This window comes from Dermochelys coriacea, chromosome 1, assembly GCF_009764565.3.
Source record: "Dermochelys coriacea isolate rDerCor1 chromosome 1, rDerCor1.pri.v4, whole genome shotgun sequence".
NCBI lineage: Eukaryota > Metazoa > Chordata > Testudines > Dermochelyidae > Dermochelys > Dermochelys coriacea.
Window position 1 is genome coordinate 278,362,049 of NC_050068.2, and position 25,737 is coordinate 278,387,785.

Below are 25,737 nucleotides of genomic sequence, written 5' to 3' on the forward strand. Positions count from 1 at the left end.
AGAGAGCAGACTACAACTGCAGCTCTTATACATTCCACCATTTTTACCGAGTTTGTCATAAATGTCAATTGATAACATTGTTTGCACATGCAGTATTGTGTAGCAGTTTGCATAGTCACACAAAGGATTGTCAGCTTGCAGGAGGACTCTGTGCTAACTGCTTGGTTACGGTATTCATTTACATTTAATAAGATTCCTTAAAAACATGGGGAATTGTGTTTATCTAAACCTCATGGGATTACGGGGGCATTAGTTCAGTGATATTTCTAACCAAGAAACATGAAACTGGACTCTGCAAAGCTATCTGTACATGTGCCAAATATATGACAGATTGATCTATTAAGACAAACAGCTCTGTATATTGCATTCATTTTTACCAAATTTTATGTGCCAGTGACAATTTATACAAGTTGAGGATATGCCCCAGGGTTTTTACTTTAAAGTGCAGTAGGAAACCTGTTAATTTATTACACCTCAAGTGCTGTAAGCATCATGTAAAAAGCCAAACATTACAAAACTTCTAAGGATTCTGAAGTAGACACTACTTTTTAGCCTGCAGCTTCTGTTTAGTTTTTTGGGGGTTATTTAAAGAAGAATCACATTACTGACTTCTTTTGAATAAGGAAAGATGACAATATTAATACTAATTCCTTGTGTGCCTTTGTGCCAAAAATAAATTTTAAAAAATATATTACAAGAACAAACAGGCCACAAACATTTTCCCTACTTCATTATTTAGGACAAGCAAAACATGTTATGAATTGTAGTTATTTATGTTTAACATACTGTATTGTATTTGCTTATGGCCAAAAGGTCTACCAGTTTCCCCATCTTGGCTGTCAGTCATTCAACAGCAACTCAGGTCAGACTTCAAAATGAGTCTTATTCTTGTTTCCTTGCAGGGCCTCAGTCTTGCAAACAATTAGCAATGTGCCTAACTTTAAGCACTGAAACAGTCCCACCTAATGCCGTTGGTGAAATTGTGCCCTTATTTAAGTCTGTACATGTACTGTAGTTGACTTGAGAGGGACCAGAATTTCACCCAGTGGGAGTACTAACATGTGAGAAGTTGGATGTATGCCCAACTGCTTACAATTCCAAGGCCTAGGCTGACATGTTATCTCTTTCCTGACTCACACTCAGCAACTACAGAACAGTTCCCTTAGATCTTGACCTGGATGACATCAGTGTCTAATGAGATGGCCACCAGCGAAGATTCCTACATCTTCCTTGGAAACCACTTCTCGGAAGCTACAAGGTGAGCCACCATCCTCCCCAACACAGATTTAGAATCCAACATTTCAATAACCTAAAGTTAAGATATTCCCTATTTCAGAACACACAGTGCCTCTGCTTAGACAATTACTAATCTGTAGAGTACAGTTCATTTCAAGTATGTTTTTCTTTAACTACAAAAGTATCAAGGTCCAATTAATTCTAAATTAAACTGAATTAAAGGACGGGTTAGTCACTTATTGATACAATAGTTGAAATGCTGCCTCTGCACCAGCTGACTCATTTAAAGTCCTTCAGAGACTGCACAGCACAAAGTGAGAGTATCTGACTTCCCACATTTAGCCATAATGAAATTTAGATCCTTTCTGCCAGAAAAATCAACAGCAAAGTAGTTGTGGTAGAATAGCTATCACGGTCAGTGATGCATTATCAATGGCGATGAGAGTTTGAACTTTTAATTAAGTCAGAGATGACCAGGTTTTCAGGAATAGGATTAAGACAGAGTTGTGTCCAACATCAGGTGTGCATAGACCCTACAAGAATTCTGGAAAGGGGTCAGGAGAAAAGTGAGAAACTTCCCAACACCACAGTACTCTTTACATGATGGCTTCTGTAGCATCCCTATCAGAGGTTAACATAGCTCATTTTGTTGGCTGAGTCTAAGGTTCATGGGTTGGGTTTTTTTGCACTGTTTCAAAACTATTTTCAGACTTCAAAATGATGTCATTAGACCAATCAATCAGCCACTTTGCTTTTATCAGGTAGAGCCATCACCCAACATACTGTATGTAAATGCTTTGGAAATGCTTTTTCATCTGAAGAGCTGGATCGTGACACGTTTCCTGAATTTTGGAGCAATAACTAAATAAATGAAGGCCAGTAGGATACAAACAACTACTCAGTTTAACAGAATGCTGTACTGCTTACAGATTTCTACAGGCATACAAATATAGTCAGTTCAATTTCACATTAAACTTACTCACTCTTCTAGAAGCTTCCCCCTTTGTCATACAATCCCTCTCACTAGCCCTCCCTCCCAATCACTGTACTGGTCGATGTAGTTGGTACATTGGAAGTAGGGTTAAGTGGACAAAAGGCATCCACTATTATTACTAATCAAAGATTTATATCACTGGAAGCAGCCCAGACAGGACCATGATTCCTTTGTGCCAGGCAGTGCACAACCATAGTATTTGATATGGTCTCTATCCTGATGAGTTTGCCCTCCATGCAGAGTCTTCTACCTCGATAAAAGACTCTGCATAACTGGTGAAATTTCAGTATCTTTTTGTGCTTTAAACAATTTGATAATCTGTTACTCTTATCTGGCAACATTTTCTGCCTGATGAGACCATTTCGGCCACCCTTAGCCATTCTGTGTGGGATCTCAGTCCATGAGAAGTCAGGAGGTGGCCGGTAAAGTCAATGATAAACCTAGTGAAAACAGATAAATGAGGTCTCCCCTGCGCTGCGCAACTACTTCTTTCTCCTGACCACACAATACAATATGATCCAATTTAAAGTCCAAGTCTGCCATTTGTACTGAAGCCAAGTAGTCCCTTACTCCATGTATTACCATTTTCCCCTAGTTTATTTTGCATATCATCTTTAGGATTAGAAGAGTGCTCTCAGAACACTAACAGAAATGCTCAATCTTCACTCCCACTCTGCTACTTAGTGAACAGATGTCCTTATGCCTTCTCCCCGCACTGAGAAGGTATAATGTAAGTTATACTCATAAGAGGCATTGTACGGGTTACATTAGAGCTGGAGAAAATTAATCACTCAACAAGCTGATCTTAATCCCAGTTATGTCTGAAAATTCCAATATGTTATGAGTTTGGCAATAGATCAATATAAGCAAGAAGTTTTACATCCTTCATTTCCTATATATTTACCTGTAACATTTTTACTTGCATGTTTTTGAGCCATTTTACTCATTTAGAAACTAATCCTGAGAAGTGTTGGGCTCTCTCAGTCCCTTAGACTTTAAAGTTCGACCTTAACACTTGTGCTGTAGTATACGCTAGCTCACTTATGCCATTATAAATTTGCCAATTAATACAATATATGAAGTACTACAAACTGGAATTTCTTAATCTATTTTATCTATAATAAATTACAGTACAATAATCCTCACCAATATATAAAAGTTTAGTCTCCATGAGATATACAAAACCAGTGTAGAGTCCATTTATTAGTTTTAAATATCATACGTAGTGTGAAATTTTTGGAAACTGTACATGTGCAGGGCAGTACCCTGCTTGAAGCTATTGCAGCATAATCTGTCAAGGCATTTATATCAAGCTCACAGTGCTATGTGCAGATCTGTGCTACTCACCGATTCTCTTTAGACAAGTTTTCTCCCTAAAAGCTAACCCTGTGGGTACACAGAGAGCTACTGCAGTGTGAAGACCCTCAACGCATTCACATTTCTTGAGCGATGAACTGACTTTCTTACACATTTAGAGTCAGAGATTAAGGCCAGAAGGGGCCAGCAGATCATCTAGTCTGACCTCCTGTATGTCACAGACATTGCTTAATTTGTAATGAAAGAGGTACCGGAGCTGAGCCCTGGCACAAATTAAGCACCAGCTGAGCAGCTGGAGTGTGGCAGCTGCTGGCCAGGAGCCCAGAGATGCTGGGGCTATGAATCTCCAAGCCTAGAGATGCCGGGGCTCATCCCTGACAAGCCTGGCACAAATTAAGCACTGTTCACAGGCCACCAGCACCCGCACACTAAACTGAACCCATTTTCAAGTTGAGCAGTCATAATGCCAGTAAATAGCATACACCAGACAAGAGCATTACAGGGTTGGTGTTTTCTGAATTTGTAAAATAAGGAAAAGAGGCAAAGAAGAAAGCAACTTGCCTGAGCGGCACTGCAAGCTAGTAGATTAGGCACAGACAAAGCGATCAAGAGATGTTTGTCCGTTTGGGATACTTATTCTCCTTTTACACAGGATCCTGTCCAGGAATGCTGGAAGGACCAGCTGCAGTCAGAAGAGCATACTTGGAAAGGATCTTATATAAAGAATGTAACTGAAATATTTAGAGAAGATAAAGTAAGGAGCTGCCAGTCCCCTAAAGGTGAATGGCTTCCTGCATAGTTGCTTTTACAAATACATCATGCCTCAGCCAATTGATTGTTTTTGGCCAGGGATGTCTACTTTTTTTATTATTATTATTATTATTATTATTAGTATGTCTAAATTGAAGGTTATTTTCTTCATTTTAGCAAGAGCCCTGCCACTGGCCCTTTAATTTCTAGAAGGCAGAAAGCAGTTTGTTGCCTTCATACATTTAAACCTTTTTTTATTGTTTTTTAACTCTATTTGTGGGGTATGAAGCTCCAGCTATTTGAACCTATCTTTAGATAACCATGCAATGCCAGACTCCATAGTGAATGTCTGCAAACCTACTGGTTCAACTCAAGCTAAAATAATGACATTAAGAGTTGATAACAGCTAATAGCAATATGTTTGCACATATTAGGAATCTACAAGAAGGTGCATATTGAAGAGATATACTGAGCTGGACTACCAAAAGTGATGGTAATCTGGGTAAACTGACTACCGGAACGGAAAAAATAGAAGGGAACTGCCACTAAACTCCCTTCCTCAAAACTCAAAAAGAGATTATTTATATTACACTAGCATTTACAGACTCTTGGCCACACTAGTCTATCCACTGTACATACACATATTAAGGACTGATCTACACTAGATGCAACTTTAGCACCCTCGTGGCCAAGATAGAGTCTGCTCTGCAGACAGCTCTGGCCAACAGAAGGTGCACACAGGAATGCAGCGGGAAAAATCCCTTCCACCCCAGGGGCACCTGTTCCAAACCCCACAGAGTAAACACACACCCACCAGAAAAGTACAGCGGATGTAAGAAAGGGAAATATGTATTTACAGAGGTATGAGAGGAGGAAAAACAACAAGGGGAAATATAGTGGAGAGCAGTAAACAGGGTTGCATCCAAACCAAGGCTCCAGAGGCCCAATGGTAGCATAGTCTGAAAGGGCAGACACCGAGTTCACGAGTCCTGAGCAAAATTCCAATCTGGTAGTGAGTCCTGGGTGCTCCTGGTTGTCTTCAGAGCCAGTGAACTTTCCCCACACAAAGCGACCACCTCCCTCCTTATTCCCAATGCACTGGCACAGTGCTCCTCCTGGCTCCTTTCCTGGGGTGTCCCCGATCGGCCAGTTCTCTCTGCTGCTTCATTTTGCGAGGGCCTGCTTGCTGCAGCCTCTCTCTCTGGAACTCCATCACCACACCCCTGTTTCTCTTCTCTCTCTCATTGCTCCCCCTCCCCCATTTGGGAGAAGATTTAAAGAATTCATCAATCAACATAGCTACCACCTCCCTGAGCAGTGGATTTGTTAGAGTGACAGGAGAACCCCTTCCATTGCTGTAGCAAGTGTCTACACAGCTGTGCTGCTTTAGCATTTTAAGTGCAGACATAGCCTAAAATAATCCCTGCCCCAAAAAGTTTACAGTCCAAAAAGACAAGACAGACAAAGGGAGGAAGAGGAAACAGAAGCCAAGAGATGCAGTCATTTGTCCAAGGTCACCCAGCCAGTCAGTGGCAGAACCAGATATAGTAGATATAGTATGTCGAGCCCCAGCCTATTGCTCTATCCACTGAAGCAACCTGCCTCTCTGCTTTAAAAAAAAAAAAAAAAAATCCAGAGGGCGACTATGAAACAAAATCATAGCTTATTCTCTTTGATCTTTTGCCTTATTTTAACCTTACTCCTAAAAAGCTAAAATCTTCGTAAAATATTCTCAAAGTGAAGATTTCACTTTAATTTAAAAAATGGTAAGTGTGGGGAGTTTTAGTGTTCTGAATGATTTTGATATACAGGAAGAATAATTTACAGTGATGTGAGGTACCCCATACAGCGATACCTTTTCATATAAAGCATACAAAATGCATTCAGGTACAACAGTGTTACAAATAAGCTATAAATAAATGGAACTGCTACACACATAAAAATACCATTTTGCCTGATTAAATTTTCAGCACTGGCTTAGCACTCCTTTTTGCAAATTTCATTACATGCATCCAAGCAGTGTTTAGATTATTTTTTTGTTTGTTTGTTTGTTTATTTATTTATTTCGCTACTAGAAAAAAAATTGTCTTTGATCTGAATTAATGTTTATTTGCGGGGGAGGGTTTGTTTGTTTTTTTAATTTAAATACTGTAAAAGATCAGCAAGTTTAGTTAAAGAACAGTTAATTGCTTAAATGAAAAAAAAAAAAAAAACTTTCCACAATTCCTACTGCAACTAAAAGTTAACTTACGAAATAAATACCTCCTTCCCCAAAAATACAACCTTTAAAAATTTCTTCTTGTACAAGTATATAAATACCGAGACTTAAATTAAAACTGATGTTACCAAGACTCACCTGTAATTATTTAGGACTGATCCTGCAATTAGATCCCCACAGGAATCCAATCGCTCTCACCGTATGACAGGATCAGGGCCCAATATAAAAATAAATGTTTAGGAAATTTATCTATGACAAGGATCTTAGATTGTAATTGAATATTTTCCAGACTAGACCAAATCTTAGAAGTCAGATCATGTATGTAAAAATTAATTTTCAGGTTGGGGGGGGGGGGAGAGGGGGTGTTTGAGAGGTAGCACAGAGTAGTGAACCAATCACAGCACTAGGAACCCAGAAATCCAGTCCTGGCTCTGTCACTGCTTTCAGGGACTCTCCCAAGGCCACACAGCTACTGGTGAAATCCTGGCCCTATTAAAGTCAATAGCAAAATTCCCACCGACTTCAACTGGCACCAGCTTTTCACTTAGTTTTAGTCTCACTGATGGAGACACTAAAACTTCAGCAGTGTTAGGTGGTTTAATCTGTTAGGGTATATCTACACTACAAGCACTACAGCAGCACTGCTGCAGCACTGCATGAACAACAGTTAGGAAAACAATGAGACAACCCCAATACAAATGCACTGAGAAACAATTATAACCTCACTAAGCCAGTTTTACTACAATTTCAGAGTAGATTCGCACTTTTAAAGTACATATTCATTTCACAAATCCATTGCAACAGAAGGGCCAATTAGTCACAAATTTAACTTGTTGCTGCCCTTGAGTGTTATGTTGTATAATGCCATGTGCCCAATTTGGTTTTATGATACCATCAAAAGGCTTCAAGTATGCACAGGACAGAAGGGGAATTTATATGGTGCAGACCAGACTGAAGGCATATGTGTGGTGCATTTTAAGAAGCAGTTTTCCTCAAGTGTTTGTGCAGCAGTGTACTATTTAGCGTGCTAGTTTGTTGTTTAGGAGTCAGTGGTATCATCCTCGAGGGGCCAGCCCCTAGGCAGCGTAAAGGATCTTCTATTGCCACCAGTTAAGTGATAGCACTCATAAGACAAAAACAAAATATAAATACCCCTGAAGACCTATGGGGGGGGGTAAATGTCTACACAGCAAGGAAAACCCTGAACTCAAGGAGCTCTGGCTGCCAGCTGTTTCATTGCAGCGGAGAGTTACAGACTCAGGCTCTAGAACTCTGAGGTAGGAGGGTCCCAGAGCCCAGGCTCCAGTTCGGAAATCTACACAGCAATGAAACAGCCCATATCCTGAGTCAGCTGGCATGGGCCAGCAGCAGGTTTTTCTTCGCTGTGTAGACATATTCCAAAAGACCAAGGCAAAAATTTTCCGAAGTAGCTAGTGATTTTATCTGCTTGACTTTCAGAGGATGAGAGTTGCCAGATGGTGGTGGAATTAGGCCTCCTTAAGTTATCAAGTTGGGCATCCAAAATCACTAGTCGGTTTTGAAAATATTGGTCCAGGTTTTAGGTCCAAACCTCTACCTCCCCCTTCCAGGGCATGTGCGTTTTCTCTCATAAAAATATAACAAATCCATACCTGCAGATAAGACATTTAATTTGTCAGAAATACACATACATGCATGAAAATTATGACGAACTTGACTACAAAACAAGTTAGGTGTTTGATCGCAGCATAATAATTTGAACAGAGACCCTAGGGATGGGGGCAGTCTAAGTACACTTTGGCAGAATCACACCTAAAATGGCTACAATAACTGAAGTCGACACTATGCTGGAAGTTAGTGATAGGAAAAGGAAACCAGCACCATCACAATTTAATGGTTCTAAAATAAGAGATGAGATCAGAGCAGAGTTTAAAAATGGTTAGGTCATTAGTCAGTGACAGGTACAGAGGAAGTATTACCTAGCTCCCAGTAAACAACTTCAACTTTGTTTTCCCCTTTTCACAGATTTTGGAGGAAGAACTATGGAGCTGATCCGGACTCCATTGGAAAGAGTCAATGTGATTCTTTCCATTGACTGAGATCTGGATCAGGCCAAGTGCTTATTTGAGAGACAGACAGAGTGGAATTCTTTTGAAACACTGACATCCACTATGTCTAATGTATATTAAGTAGGGTTTCTGCTCCTTTTCTTTATCTATATTTCCTCACCCTACTAATGTTGGGGTACTTGTCTCCCAGAGGTTACTAGATCTTTTACCTCAAGTTTATTAGCATATAAGTCAATTAGTTACCATGGGATTCTTGTGGTCACTCATCTGTTGATGTTCCTACCTTAATACATCTAAAGCTGATAGCAACGGGAATCTTCTGGTTACATGTCAGCAGTTTAATCTTACTTGTTTATAACCACATTCAATATCATGATGTCTTATGATCTAGGGTTCCTTCTGGCTAGCTGCTTACATGAAGGCTTTTTTGGGCTTTGGTTTAGTTTAGCTTGTCTTACAAGCCTTCACACTTTTAAGGCCTATCTTATACCTATGCAAATACCTATAGGCTACAAGGTTTCCCAGGGCTTGGTTGAACCCTATGTGAAGGGAAGTTCCTTGTTTACTTTCATGTGTCACCCTACTTATCTTCCTGTTGCAAAGACTAAGGCCTGGTCTACACTTAAAACTTATGCCAAACTTGTTATCTCTCAGAGATGTAATTAAAGTGACTTAAACCCTAGTATAGACACCCTAGGGCAATGGAATCCTTCCGTCAACCTAGCTACCACCTCTCAAGAGGGTGGATTAATGGGGTGGATGGAAAAAAACATTCCATCGCTGTAGTGTCTACACTATGGCTGCGCCACTGTAGAATCTGCAGCGTAGACAAACCCTACCTCTTAAAAAGATAAGATTTTGCTGATTACAACTGTATTTTCTCCCTCATTCTCCCATCAAATCATTCTTCCATCTTAAAACCACTTAATATTCAGAAAAAGAGAAGCATTTCTTAGTGCTTTTTGCTGCTCAGACCTAGAATCCCAAACAATGGACTCTGACTTTTTGATGCCAAACTAAATAATCAGTATCATTCTGAGAAAGTTATTGGGAAGAGCCTAAGTGCTATTTCAGAGAGTGACAAATGAGCAATGCTTCTGCGTGGAAGCACTTTTTACTATGTGAAGATAACATCTCAGAGACACGAGTACAGAATTTATAACAATGGCCGTCTTGTTTTCAGTGCTTTTGTTACTCTCTTACCAAGTTAGTTCGGTACTAGCTAGCTGAAGATTTACATTGTTAAATTCAGAAAACAAAGGACTTTCGTAAACCTGTAGTGCCAAGTTCTGGAGGCAAAATTGTCTCCTCTCTCTTGGGGTATGGGTCAAAAGCTCAAGCTTCCTTTTGTCTATTAGACAGGTCTATGAATTAAAAGGAGATCCCACAGACCAGACCAGTTGTGTACTGGCAATGCTTTGTACTGCCATGCGGAAAATCCTGTTTCAATTACCTGTCAGTCTCGGGCTTCCTGGACCAGCTGGGACTGAAAGCATTCCTGAGGCAATGGTCTTAGCTCCTGGGGAGGAGGAAGTGCTTTGAGTCACTCAACAATGACCCTTACAGATGAATTAAGGAGCTACATTGACTGGTTTCAAAGGGAGGTTCATTCATTCTCTGCTGGAATGGGAGACGCCAAAACACAAGGTCTCATGTTTGAGGTATTATGGAGAAAAAGTTAAAGACGGGCAGCAAGGAAAATGCCTATATTTTATTTTATTGTACTCATATTATACTATACACACACACACACTTTTAGATATTACTCTGATTTTGTAATGGTGTTAAAGCAAGAATATGAGCCATTTGTGGAAAAGCCACTGAAGAGCAAATACATTGAAAATATGGTGCTCAGTCAAAATAAATAATTTCGATGTCAGAAAACAAAATAAACAAATGGCAGGAACTGAGACTACAATGTAAGGGGATGACCATAAAGGAGGTGAGTGAGCACTAAGAGAAAATACTCATCATTTGCATGGCGATTTATCCTCCTGCCAATTAGCTCCATGTTACAGATGGAAAAACTAAGATAGAAAGATTAAGTAATTTGCACATGGCCACAGGAAGATGTCAGAGCCAGGATTACCTCACTACTTTTCCTTCTCTCTGCATTGGAAAGTAACAGGAGACTCTGGAGTGCAGTGAATACCAGATACCGTGAGTAGCAGTCACAATTAAAGAACAGGAGTACCCAACAGTTTTGTTGGATTTTAAGTGTAGACTTGCTCAGTGTGTAAAACCAAAAGCAGTAATAGAATATTGAGATCCCTCATATGAAGGCCAGACTTAGGTCTGCTTGTTCCATACTTTGCCATCCTTACAAGTCCTCAGTGTTGGTTTTTCCTAACAAGATACACATGCATCAGATCAGATAGGTGTAACAGCATCTTAACCACATCAAATGTGCTGAAGCATCAACAGAAGGCACAGTGAGAACATTTGTCAGCTCAACCATTTTTAGTTAGTTAAACATGCTACAACCTGTATAGATACCACCTGATCCATTCATGGAAAAACTGAAAATATGAACTCCTTTTTTTAACCCTAAAGGACCACGCAAGGTCCAAACAAATGTAACTTGAGAATCTGAACTACTAGAGATGGACTGAAACCTTGCAGCACTGCATGGTTTCTTGTTGGCATAAACAACTCATGCGCAGAATGTGCTCAGATCTTTGAAGGCAGATAAGCAGAATACATGTGACCATTCATGATGCAAGTCAAGAGAGCACAAGCAGTTCAAAGGTTGCCAAAGCTCAAAGGCCAGCAATAGAGATCAACAATCAAGACGCATTCCAAAACCATTTCAGCATGCTAGAGGCCAGGATATCCATGACCAAAGATGTAGGACAACCAATACAAAATTTGAGACTTCACATAAAGGTAGATATTCTAGGTCAACAATATTGGGGGAAACAAAATGAAAATAAATAAATGGGTACTTTTTTATTTTTTAAAGGATAAAAATTCAGACAAATCTGTAAAACAATATAATGGGGGAAATGCAAAGCTAACAAATTCATTGACCATGTTGCCAAAGAAGGGATTTGAGTTTTAATAGGTGTCAGCATGCTTTAAGAGAATTAAACAAGTGAAAGAACTTCCTTGGCGTTCAAAATTATTTTACTTGCTACCTGAAGTTTGATTGTATGTTTGTAACAGTCTCTACTACAGGTTACCAAGAGGACTGAACCTAGAGCTTCAGCAGCAAGCACATGTAAGCTAGAGGCATGATTCCATGAATCCATAACAAATCTTGCTCCACAAGCAACCTCAGAGACCTCAAAGTTAGAAGAGGAATAAAAGAGAAAGGTAGGGAAGGGGAAGTAGCACTGGTAGTTCTAAATTAGCACTCCTTTCTTATGGATATATCAGATGTTCAAGAAATAGAGGGGATTTCTGAGCCTTATGAATGGCTTCCACTCTGGCAAGCTAACATGATGTTAATATTCCATAAAGCACTTGAATTTGGAACTCTATCATGAGCGGGCTGAGCTTCCCGAAGATGAAGTAAGAACATAAGAATGGCCATACTGGGTCACTCCATTCTAGCTCAGAATCCTGCCTTCCGACAGTGACCAATGCCAGATGCTTCAGAAGGAATGAACAAAACAGGTAATAATCACGTGATCCAGGTAACTAGCCAATGACCCCAGTACAGAGAGTCTTATCAAATCCAGAAACAAGCAGTTATCCACCGTGGACTAGATATTAGAGGAGGACAGGATTCATGCTTTATGTAACTGCTGTACATTCATTGAGAACCTGAAAGTTTTCCTCTTATATTGTGATGTATAGGAATGTCAAATAGCAATTGACTTTGAGTCTATACCATGGTATCCCTACTAAAGAGTCACAAATGTCATTCTTCTGGATGAAGAATATCTAGATTGATTAAGCAACAAAAGCTGACTCATTCAATGTGTAATGCTTGAAAAACAAACAAAGTATTACAGTAGGCGCCATCGTGTGTTAGCACTGAAAAACGGAATAATATGAGAAATGTCAATGCAATAGATTCATCAGGCTTCATGATCAGGTATTTTGTTTGCTTGGTTGCTTTTAATTATACCACTTGAAAATGGTTAGTCTCCTTAGCTGAGATTATGCAGGCATCTGTTCTGGAATATATTCTCCTCTATCAATGCATTAAAGGCCACAGCTTCAAATAACTGTTATCATCATGACCATTTTGAATAAGCACATTTAGCATGCCGAGCCGCAGGGAGGGAAAAAAAAAATAGGGTTAGGACTTCCCCGTCTTAATCCCACTGTTGGAATCTGACAGTTTGCACCCATTTGACAATTACAACAGCAGGAACTTCAGTGCTTCCAGGAGAGTGCATTAGAACTGAAAAATTAAGTGTAGATGACAAAACAAAGGACTCTAAAAATCATAAGTGTAAAATAATCATCAAATATACGTAAAGATCAACTAAGAGACAGATGGCAAGCAGTTTTCCCCAGTGTACTTATAGTTGTTCTTCCAGTGCATGTATTTGGGTCACTGGCTAGATTAAATCTCATGTGGCAGGCCCAACAGAGATACAGTGCAATAGTGTATGGATTCAGCTTAATTTTACGTTGAGCAATAGTTTTGGATAATAAATATCTTAAATGTGTACTAAGACTTGACACAGGTTGGAGCATTAAGCCAAAACTATGGAAGAGAGCTGTTTGAAATCATTTCCCATCAGCATGGCAGTTCAATTTGTGCTTACTAAACAGAAAAGAGCATAAACTAAAAAGTTGGTCTATTGTATTTTATTTGATTGAATAAACCTCCTATGCAATAAAGGTAGGAAACATAGCTTCTTTCATATAAATTGCTATTTTCCCCAAGCAATTAGTTCATAAAAAGGCTACCTCACAAAGAATTTCTTCTCATGTAATTCACTTTAACTTCTTGATTTGTAAATCAAGATTGTAAAACTCGGGGACAGCATGCAGTCTACATTTGTCTACAATAATTACTGAAAATAAGGGTGAACAACAGAATTCCATCTGTCTATGCAAAGGACATCTGTTTTAAAAAAATTGTAGGTATTTTCAAATGCATCAGTTTTATGAATGGTCTACAGAATTATCTAATCACTTAAGGTCAAAAGATCATACTAATACTATCCTTAAAATGAGCCTTTCTTCAAATACTTAGTAGAAGAGCAAAAACCTCAATGGAGGAGTTGTTATTGAGATGGTCTGTAGATATGCAAGATCTCAGGTAACAGAAGCACTAAATCTTGCATACCCCAGTTGTACACTGACAGTGATCTAGCACAAGTTACACCCAGGACTGTACCATCACAACAAAACACCCAATAGCCAGTTAAACAAAAACTGCAATTTAAAGTCAAGCACAAGTGGGTAAGCAAAAGCAATTGTGCAAGTGTGTTAGTCTAATCGCAGCAGTAGACATCTTTCCTGTCATACTGGTACATACAAGTGCAATTCTCATTACCGTGAATGAGAATTTAATGTACATGACTGGAAATTAGCTCCATTAATCTGGCAAGAAATTGGATTTAAACACATGGCAACAAAACCGCAAGGAAATCTTCAACACAGCCCAGTCATGGAAATTACATTCCCCCAGTACGGCTGTATCAGTTCTAACTGATTTTTCTCAGCTAAACCTGTGTTAACCAGCAACGTCAGCTCAATGTGGTATCACACAAAATTTAAGTATTATACTCCCCATTCAACTTGTTCTTTTGTATAATTTTCTCCCTACCTCCCAACTGGCCAAAAAGGGAGATAATTGGAAAAAATATTTACCTTATTTCTAGATGGAGAGGGAGTCTTTCCACATGATCTTAGCATGCAATTTAGAAACATCAAGACCCTTTAGGAAAATTACAGCAGAGGGGAGGAAAAGAAACTTGCTTTTGTAAATTCTGCATGCATCATTTGATTTTTCTGGGATTTGAGGGGAATAGAAAAACAGTGGGACTCCCTCCATTATACTGCACTTGAGTTTAGTTGCCACTACTTCATTCAAAGTTTTCAATACCCAGTCTGAACCATAAGAAAATCAACACGCATTCATTCTCCTTATTAATATTCCACAGACAAGTCTAGCTTTCAAGTACACTTCACATAAATTATATGGATTTATGATTAAAGGAAGGGATGTACAGATTTTCTTATTCTATTTCTTAACCAAAGACTTTAAATTCATTCCATTTCAATTTAACTGGATGAATGGGGTGAGAGGGGAGAAAAATAGAAATATTGAGCCCTTTGATATAAAACAATAAAGCTTAGACTAGGCAAGTTTGTTATATCCCCATCATGCACAGTTTTCGATATGGTGCCATGAAGCCTCTAAAATATTAAGTTTTACCATAGGGAAATTGATTTTGCTATAAGAAGTTTTTACGATGCCACTTAATCTTAACCAACCTACATAAAAAAAAAATACAGAAAGCAATTACAGACACCCTTTATATAGTAAGCTTGGTCATTATATATATAAAGAACAGATTCTGATATAATTTCAAAGTAGTGAAAAAGGAAATAGAAAAAGTTACGGTAACATGATGCCCTCCTGAAACAAACATTACAGTTTCCAAGCTTAAATGCACAATCTTGATTCACTTAAAGTTAAAAGCATGATCCATCTCCCACATGGGGTGCTGTGTCCTGCACTTCCAGCACTGACCTCCTTATCTAGTGTTACTTTTCAAGAAGGGTCCTGTAGGGCAGTGCCATTCTGTGATTACAGTTAAAAGAACAGTTTAGGTCTGAGAATCCCATTTTTAAACATAGTGAGCTAGGAAAAGCTATTACTGTCTTGTAACATTCGTTTTTCCTGTCCCTTTCAGTGCGGTACTTGAAAATGTGCTAATTAGATGACCTATTGTACAGAACTGTCATTAATTGGAGTTCAGTGCACCCCAGTGAATTGCTATATTTTAGTTACAACTACTAGAAGTGTTTAATTTATTTAAAAGCTAAAAGACATAAACCCGTATTTTAGAATTTAATTTAAACAGTGTGAGATTTATGTTAAGAGGATACCATGTGATTATCTTTCCCATTCTTTCGGAGATGACCTGCATTTAAACATCACTAATATTTGCTAATGCAGTGGTTCTCAAACTTTTGTACTGGTTACTCCTTTCACACAGCAAGCCTCTAAATGCAATCCCCCTCCTTCTAAATTAAAAACACTTTTTTATATTTTTAACGCCATTATAAATGCAGGAAGCAAAGCGGGGTTTGGGGTGGAGGTTGACAGCTCATGACCCCCCATGTAATAACCTCACAACCCCCTCAGGGGTCCCAACCCCCAGTTTGAGAACCCCTGTTCTAATGGTATTAAAGCACAATTATGGTAGGATCCAGAGACCTAGACCGCTACATCAATAATGCTAAGTAGTATTTCAAATGACATTGCAATCTTAGCTAATTTGGACTGGCCACTAGAAGCAAAAGTTTATACCACGTCCTTAAACAACCCAGTTTTGCAATACATGCTACTTAAGTTTACATAAATATACAGTTCTTAAGTGTAACAGGATGGGTTCAGATAGTGTCAGTGTGTCAAAAAAATTCCCCACTTTCGGTTGAGCTAAATCAGACCTTACATTTCAGAATACAAGTAGATTTTTCTTCTGTGTGGTTTTTAAAAGGTATATTAAAACAAACAAGAATCACTATATAAAACTGGAGGGTTGACAAACTAGAATATTTTAACTACCTCACAGAACTTCTTCAAATACATGTAATTGACTTTAAGGATTAAAGTTTGAATGGTTACAGTCTGAAACTGTAAAGTAAACTGTTCCAGGGCTAAGATGCTGGATAACAATTGAAATTTGGCATTCAGTTTCAGTATAATACTAGGAACCCTCAAAAAAGGGGGTTTATTCTGGAAAGCGTGGTAGACCTTAACTATGGCAGGTGCACTGTTATACTGTGTAAGAGAATGGAAGAACATTCCAAATTCAGTAATTAATTGACTCCATTACAGAGACTATTTCCCAAGGCAATTGACTAATCAAAGCCATAACTGATCCTTTCCCTTCCCATTAATGTGCCTGAAAGTTTGGAACAAGTTATCTAGCAATAGCTCTGCCTTAGTCATTTCCCACTCTCAATCTTGCCCCTCACACACCTTAGCTAAATAAAAGCTCCACAAGGTTAATACCCATAGACTCTAGCTAGAAATGTTTTTGCCGATCAATGTGCATATGAAACACAAATCGCTGACCTATAAGTTATATACACATATATTCATTTTTTAAGTTTGATTAGGTCTAGGACTAGGACATACTGTGGTGGCCAGTTACTACTAGATAGGAGGATTCAAGAAGCATTGCTTCCACATAAAGCCACTCTGCCAAATCCCAATCACCAACTCACCCTAACCCAGAGGATTAATTCACTTTCCAAAGCAGAGAGAGGCTGATGAAAAGCTGTCGAAGTAAATCTATGCTCACTTTTTGGATGGTTCAATTTCAATGCATCATGAAACACTCCAGGATGGTTAATAAGTTTAGCCAGGCATGCTGTTCTCCCTAATATATTTTAATTATGCATCTATTTTAATTGTAAACAGATTAAGTGACCGGAAAAGGCACAAATTGGAATGTTCCCTAATTGCTAATGGAGCTTTTCATCAGTTTCTAAACACAAGTACATTTAGGAAAGAAATAGGTAGAGACACCAGCAAAACCGTGACATTTTCCAGCAATCGATGCAGTTTCTTTGACAACACAGTTCAGGTCTCATTAGCTGCCCAAACTAACCCGAATGCAAAAGACAACTTCAAGCCCCAGGGACTTCATCTTTGCTAATTAGCATAAAGGAATGTTCAACACACAAACTAAAGCTGCAAAATGAAAATTAAAACTAAATGCGTTTAGAAGCGCAGCTCATCAGATCTTCAGCGGGCACTGCATACACACACGCAGTATGCACTTGCAATAAGTACAGTGCAAAGTTAAAGCAGAGATCTCTATTCTGCTACTATAGTCTGTGTGTGTGACACAGAGAGAGAGAGAGAGAGAGAGAGAGAGAGAGAGCTGTCAAATGCTCCGGAAATCAGATTGTCACGGAATCACTGGAGGGAAGAGATCTATTACTGGGGGCGAATCTTCCTTCCCAGCCCAGACGTTACATCGTTTAACGGGTTTTTGTTATACTAAGTAACATATACAAACACACAAACAGGAGAAGTGGAGATACACACACAACGTTCATGCACTCAACGCCCTCCGAGCAGAGATTTTCCTTTCCCCCAAAGTTAAGCGCTTGCAAACAGTGGAGGGAGAGAAGGGGGGGGGGGGGGGATTGCAGAGAAAGAAGCAGTTTGTTAGGACATACAGCAGCTCGTCTTGCCCCCCCCCCCCACCCGCACCGCTTTTCCGTTCTCTCTTCTTGCAGCTGTTTAATTCCCTGTTCAGAATAAACAAATTTGATCTACACGAGCCCTGACAGCGGGGCAGCTTGGGCATTAGAGGGCTGGTCTCTGGCAGGCACGGAACAATGCTAGCTAGGCAAAGAAGCGGCGAGGGGTGCATTTAACGCTGAAGATGCCGCAGACTAAGGCTCTGCCTAACCCTTCCATCAACAGGTGAGCGCGTCCCCTCCGCGCGCCGCCCCGGCCCCCAGTCAGGGAGCCCGGCCGGGATGGGGGGGCTGGGGGCTGCGGAAGGCGCTCGGCGCAGAGAGGGCTCCCCCAGCGCTGAGCCCGGGAGTGGTGGGTGGGGGGGGGGGGGGCTGTTCTCTCAGCCGGCGGCGGCGGCGGCTGCCCAAGTTGCTCCCAGACCCCCCGCGCTCTCCTAGGGCTCCCGGCGCGGGCTGGCAGCACGGCTCCCCCGGCACCACCTACCTGTCATCGTAGCAGAAATCCGCCCCCAGGGTGTTGAGATACAGGACGAGCCCCAGGGCGCCGCTCACCAACTCTGCGATCATCTCTCCTCCTCCGCCTCCTTCCCCTTACGCCGCCGCCGCCGCCGCTCCAGCACCGGGGCAGCGGCAAAAAGCATCCACCCGCCCCCTTCCCCTCGCTCGCCTCACTTCTTCCTCCTCCTCCTCCTCCTCCCCGCCCGGCTCCGGCCACTTCTCGGCTCCGGGCTCAGCTCGGCGCGCCCCGCATCCGCCTCCTCCTCCGCCTCCACGCCCTCGGGCAGCGGCAGCGGCAGGAGCCGCGCTCCGCATCGGCAGCAGCCCGTGTATTGTTCGCCGCTCTCCGCTTCTCCCCTTAACCCATGGCAGCTCGGGGAGCGCCGGGGAGAAGGAGCCGGAGCAGCCGCTGCTCTTCCTCCGCCCGCCGCCCGGGGTGCCGGTGCCTCCGACCCGGGCGCAGCTCAGTCGCTCTTCATTGGCTCCAGCCAAAGCCCCCCTCGCCGCTGAACTGAGAGCGCCGCTGCCGCGGCTCCCGGAGCGGCCGCGTGGGGCTCACCCCGAGCTCCCAGCGCGCGTGCGCGCCCCCGCCCCGCCCCCGCCGGCTGCACCCGCCCCCCTCCTTTCACCTTCGCTTGCCCGCCGGGAGCCGCGGGAACAGCGCGGGCGCGGCTGGCCGAGCGCCCCGCACAAGCTGGCCACAACTCCTCCCCTCCCCTCCCCTCCCCAGCAGCATAAATAAGCTGGAAATTCAACACTAGGAAGCGAGCCTGGGCCGTAGGGGGGCGGGGCGGGACGGGAGCTTTCACCTGCCTGCCTTGGGTCTCTGGGGCGCACCCCGGAGCCTGGGCTCGCGGCTGCGCTGCGGCAGGGGAACGCTTAGCGGCACGGGCTGCCCGCCGGTAACACGGCGAGACAGTCCGGGCCCTGGGGGAAGGCGCCGAGCCGGCGGCGGGCAGGGCAGCCTGAACGCGACGCGCCCGTGGGGCGGGCGCGGCAAGCCGACGTCGCCGGTGCTGGACGCCGGCGGGGGGGGGGGGGAAGTCGAGCACTGAAACGCTCTTCGCTCATGCACAGGCCAGGGAGGCACGGCCACGGGGAGAGGGTGCGGCCCCGGCCCCGGCCCCGCGAAGGGTGTGCTAGCCCTGCCTCCGTTTTGCACCGCTCCCCCCCGTTTTCGGGCGTTACTGACCGCTTTCCATGAAGTGGCGCGTCGCGCGGTCCCCGGAGGCGGGGGAAGCGGCACCTCCCGCCGGAGGTGGGAAACGCTGGGGTGCTTTGAAGAAGTCCCCCCCGCCGCTATTTCACGCAGTTCTCTCCAGCCTCGCGGTGGCTTAAGTCCATTGAGGCCTCTCTCGGGGCAGTGCTGGAGGTGCTCGCGCGAAGCCTGCCGCACGGGTCGCAACGCCCCTGCCCCTGAGCAGTTCCTTGCGGAGGTGGGGCTGTGGGGCGGGCTGGGACTGCACGCTCAAGCGTTGAGGGGGCCTTACTGAGCCCACTCCTGGGAGCTACCGGGGGTTAGCGCTCCGAGTACAGCGCCTAGAGCTCGCATGCTCAGCTGCCAAAAAGAACCTTGCCTCCAAAGATCAGCTGGGAACCTATTTTCTATACCTGCCCAGACAGTCCTGGTCAGCTCTACGTAGTACATCTCTGTAACAAGATGACTGAGTTCAGACCCAGCTCCTCTGGTGAGCCGTCCCCGCAAACCCCGCATAAAAGACAAGGGAATGACTGTTGGGCCATAGCAGCAGAAGCATCTTGTCAACTCCATCCAGGAAGGAGATATGAATGGGCTGGGATTTTTTCCCTAAAGCGGCAGGGGGGAACCTCTGGCTGGAAGAGAGGAGGTCCTGCAAGGAAACCCTGGGACCAACCGAGCCTGGGGACAAAGTTTAGCTGAGGTTGATCTGTAATTTTTATTCCAGTTACCACTAAAGCCACAGCCTGGATAATTCAGTGGCAGAGGGAGCATAAAAAGCCCCCTGCCTTTGAGTGGACTGCATGAGGGACAGGCAGCAGCTGTTCTACTCTTTTGAAGGTGCACAGTTCCCCACTGAGGCTTTATAGGCTTCACCCCATAATTAGCAGGAGTAGACTGAACTTACAAGGGTGCAAAGTGCCTGTGCAACTGGAATGTAGTGCAGTAGCTGTGTGGGTCCCAGGGTATTAAGAGACAAGGTGGGTGAGGTACTATCTTTTATTGAAACAATGAGGAGTCTGGAGGCACCTTAAAGACTAACAGTTTTATTTGGGCATAAGCTTTTGTGGGTAAAAAACCCACTTCTTCAGCTCCTCATTGTTTTTGTGGATACAGACTAACACGGCTACCCCTCTGATATCTTTTATTGAACCAGCTTCTGTTGGTGAGAGAGACAAGCTTTGGAGTTACACAGAGCTCTTCTTCAGGTCTTGTGTAGCTCTAAAGCTTGTCTCTCTCACAGAAGTTGATCCAATAAAATATATTATCTCACCCCCTTCTCTGTGCAACTGGAAGGCATTTTGCTTTTCCAATGCACCATTGTACCAATAAAGGACAAGGACTATTGTAAAGAGTTTTCTTAGCTGGGTGAAATGTGGTTTACACGATCACACAGCTGAACATGTATGACACCTGAATCTTTACAGGTCATGTCAGCAACAGGATTCCACACAAAAGAAAATGATGTGGCCCAGCAGATGAAGTAGCCAGTGCAGTGACTTTGCTACAGGGATCCACAAGACCCTACTTGGAGACATAGGCTCTTTTCCTAACTCAGGAAATAACCCTGCAGAAGAGAAATAACAGCGTGGATAGAGTGCTAGGAGAGTTGCTTCTGTTACTCAGTTGGTTAAAAATAGGCCTGCACTGGTGTTATTAATTACATTGTGATATATTTTACCATATGATCAGGAAATGTCAGATAATTCATACTGACTCACAGTAGGCTTACTATGTGACATGTAATCATCACAAGGTATCTGGCAAGGTAACTAAGGAATTCCCTTCCGACACCGAGCAGCCACTTCCAAAATAACTTTTTTTTTTTTCAAGAAATTCACATTGTCACAGACTCTACTATCATGGGGAAGAGAAGAAGAAGGTTGTAACACACATATTAATAACAGTAATTGTGAAGATGACTTTAGTTATTCAACTTAAAAAATACTCTATTCTATAGTTTAGTAGGCACATTTCTATGAGTTGAGCACAATTAATTTAACAGCTTTAGCACCAACATGGAAATCTTTTCTTCCGATAAAATGTAAAAGGACTCTGAGCCTTTCAATATATTTCACCTAAACCATGCCTGGAAGATAATGCTGGGGTACAGCATGAAGAAAAGCACATGCCTGTCGCAGTGACAGATTTGGTTATTCGGTCACTGACTGATACCATGGTGATGAGTGTGGTATAAAACCAAAGATAGATTTGAATAGACTCTTCAGAGTCTACACACCATGCTGAGCAATGGCTTTCAGAAAATATTTGTTCCAACTGCTTTGCGACAGGAAGAATAGAAAGACTGAGCCCTGAAAAGCTCTAATGATTTTGCATTTAATGGAACAGTTGAAGTATTAAATGGCAATACAAATATTGTCAAAATGTGTCTATATCTGTATTTTATCAGTTTTTACAGCCACGCACAGACAAGTAGGTGTTGCAACATATTATGCATAATTCTGAACAACACAGTGTAGTTTGCAATGATATGCCTTAGTGAGCTCAAAGTGTAAAATATGGTACAAGTCAAAAGTACCACTCAGCTGTGTTATTACTATTTAACATCAATGGTAAATAGATTGTTCTAGAAAAAGTAACCAAATTAATTGGAATATTTAAATGAAGGAGTGTACTGGGAAGTTTGGAACACTGTCAGTAAATCACTTAATGTTTTTGTAATTCTCATTAAAGCTAATATTAAAAAATTATATACAGGTTAAGAAAAGAGTGTCTGTATATCTGGGGATAGTGCTTGGTTTATCCACACATACAAAGTTTGTTTTTAAAGTCATAAGATACATATAGTGCATAATCAGCAATAACCCAAATTTGGGTGAATAAATTTAAGAATACAGTTTAGATATTAGCATCCAAGTATTCGAGTAAAAACATGTCTGAAATTTGTGTCTCAAATGTGCAAATAAGTAGTACATCTTCCCAACCTTCACAACTCCCCTTTCAGCCACTCCATCCATTGATAAAGAAATAGATTTGTATTTCTGGTCAGTAGTGGTCCAAATCAAATAAACCACTTATTGGTTATGTTTTGAGTAATCGTTCTAAAAATCTCTATACATTTCACACAATAGAATTAATCATTTTGGGGATTTATAAAATATCTTTTTTCCCTGTTGATTGGCTAACTGGGGAGTGAATATACTGAAAAATTACAACACTATACAAATTATCTAGATCAAGTAAGATGAGGGACTGCTAAACTAATTATAATCAAAATCTAGGACCAGACTGTGAACACTTCACAAACAATTGCATTAACATCAATGGATTACTTATGTCAGAAACTGTTTATTGAGGTGAGCAACGGGTTCACAATCTGACCCTTAATTTACTTACAGAAGAAGATGGAATGTTGGAAGACAGTTTTAAGCAAATGCCTTTCTCAAAATCACTCGGGTTCACAGATAAAGAGCTGCTTAATTTTATAGACTTTATTTGGGGAGGGGGGGCATGTCTTAGCATGTGGCTTCCTGACATGTTGACAGGATCCCATTCCTTCTCAAGGGAATCAGCATCATTGTCTTTCTTCTTTTAACCATTCTGTAATAGTAGTAATAAAATTAATATTAGGAAAAGCAAATCCATTTCACAACCATAAATCCATTTCACAACTAGTAAAATCTAGTTGAAATCTGTAAGAAAAAGGACAGTGTAAATTGCCATCTATATGAACAAATCATGTAATGAACTTATATTAATAACAGAAAGAGATTCAGCAAGGATTTCAATAGAGTATAGGAATCATATTTCCAGGATACACCCAATTACCTACTTTAGATCAGTCAGTGGAGCTAGAGTATTGCTGCAGAATTGAACATTCATGGAGGAAGAGAGAGAAAAAAACATTTTTAGCTTAGATAAGGTAATTAATGCATCAGTGCAGCTTTCATCGGGGTTTCGGCCCTCTCTGGTAAGAATCAAGGATGGTAAGGGCAGGTTTCTACCTCTTTAGAGATAGATAGATAGATTAGATGATCGATCTATCATCCAGAAGTGTTAGCTCCTAACAGCTAGAAGAAAAATAGTTAGCTATTTTTACTGAAAAATAGGGACTTGAGGCTGGGATTCAACAAGGACTTGGGTTGCAATGCTGAGTGTCACAGTGCCTAACTTTTAGGCACCAGAAATCACAGGAACAACACTGTGATCCACAAAGCCAAATTAAATGTTTAAGTTCCTATATAATGAGTGGGGAGAGAGTAGGCACCTAATGAATATGATCCACAAAAGACAGCACACTAGGTGTGCAGCTACCTAAACTAACCTGGGAGATGCCTACCAGAGGATTGTGAGCTAAGTCCTGCCCCTCTCTCACAGCCAGGCACCTACATCCAGGCTGCAGGGAGATACCTATCTCTGTTTATGATCCACAAACAGGAACCAACCACAGGACCAGTACAGCCATTGGGCCAAAGAGAGTGAGAGAATGAGAATGACTCTAGTGTTTAAGGCCCTCTCATGGGAAATGGGAGACCCCGTGTCCAGTCCCCCTGCTCCAATCATTAGTTAGCCACAGTGGAACAGCTTCAAACATGAGAGACTGAGGAACCACCACATCAAAATATCCCATAGCTCAGTGGTTAAAGCACTCTCCTGGGAAGTGGGAGACCTTAGTTCAAATCTCTTTTTCCCTCCGCTGGTAGAGGGGGGAATTGAACCTGGGTCTCCCACATCCCAGGCAAATGCGCTAAGGACTGGCGTAAAAGTTATAAGGTCAACACCATCACCTCCTTTCTGACATGATTTTAAATGGGACCTGATCCAGTAGGCGGCCTCTTAGCGTACTTACTGGATTGGGCCCCACACACAATGTAGGTGGCCGAACACCTATCTTCCTCAGTTTGTGAATCTCTCTGGGGTTGAAGTGGGAGACAGGCATCCAGATGCCCAGAAGGAGGCAGGAGTGCACATGCCCAGAGATGAAAAAATAGGTACCAAATTTTTACTTTGAAAACTACATGAGTTTCAGAGTAGCAGCTGTGTTAGTCCGTATTCGCAAAAAGAAAAGGAGTACTTGTGGCACCTTAGAGACTAACAAATTTATTTGAGCATAAGCTTTCGAGAGCTAAAGCTCACTTCATCGGATGCACCAAATGCATCCGATGAAGTGAGCTGTAGCTCACGAAAGCTTATGCTCAAATAAATTTGTTAGTCTCTAAGATGCCACAAGTACATGAGTTTGAGCATCTACAGGGTTTGGCAGGAGTTTTCTGGATTGTAATGGAGCTGAAACTGGGACTTAGGCACCTAAACCCAAGATTTATCCATCTTTGTGGATCTGAGCCCTAATTCAAGTTTCTCAATTTGAAAATCCTAAATACTTTGTGTGTCAACTTTCTTTTTGATTAGCTATTTATTTCACTCTAATAGCTACAACACACTACAACCTGAAGATATTTGAACATGGAGAGTTAAAATCTGGGGAGGATATTTCCCTTTCTCAATATACTATGTATCCTCAGAAATGTGCTATTTCTAATTATTTAGCTGTCTCAAAACTATGCTAGACAACATGTAAACCACATAATCCTCTGTGCCAAGGATTCTTGACTGAAGTATTCTAAAGTTTCACCACACCTGGGAATAAAGAAAAGGATTACTTCTGACACTTCAGAGACTAACAAATTTATTTGAGCATAAGCTTTCGTGAGCTACAGCTCACTTCATCAGATGCATTCAGTGGCAAATACAGTGGGGAGATTTATATACATAGAGAACATGAAACAATGGGTGTTTCCATGCACACTGTAACCAGAGTGATCACTTAGGTGAGCTATTACCAGCAGTAGAACCGGAGGGGGGAGGGAGGGACCTTTTGTAGTGATAATCAAGGTAGGCCATTTCCAGCAGTTGACAAGAACGTCTGAGGAACAGTGGGGGGTTGGGGGGGATAAACATGGAAAAATAGTTTTACTTTGTGTAATGACCCATCTACTCCCAGTCTCTATTCAAGCCTAAGTTAATTGTATCAAGTTTGCAAATTAATTTCAATTCAGCAGTCTCTTGTTGGAGTCTGTTTTTGAAGTTTTTTTGTTGAAGTATTCCCACTTTTAGGTCTATAATCGAGTGACCAGAGAGATTGAAGTGTTCTCCAACTGGT

The 25,737-nt window shown here is 41.8% G+C and overlaps 1 protein-coding gene across 3 annotated transcripts in view; it reads right to left on the reverse strand.

Moving 5' to 3' along the window:
- Positions 1–19,301, reverse strand: part of TMTC2 (transmembrane O-mannosyltransferase targeting cadherins 2) — a 369,071-nt gene extending 349,770 nt beyond the window's left edge. For 2 of the 3 annotated variants that reach the window (XM_038383409.2, XM_043492681.1), the window contains exon 1: positions 19,048–19,301. In XM_038383409.2, coding sequence (XP_038239337.2) covers positions 19,048–19,154 — 107 coding nt within the window. In that variant the 5' untranslated portion in view covers positions 19,155–19,301. Of the gene's footprint in view, positions 1–18,404; positions 19,008–19,047 lie in introns of those variants that run through there. The other variant, XM_038383382.2, reaches the window with a different exon arrangement.
- Between the last annotated feature and the right edge of the window lie 6,436 nt (positions 19,302–25,737).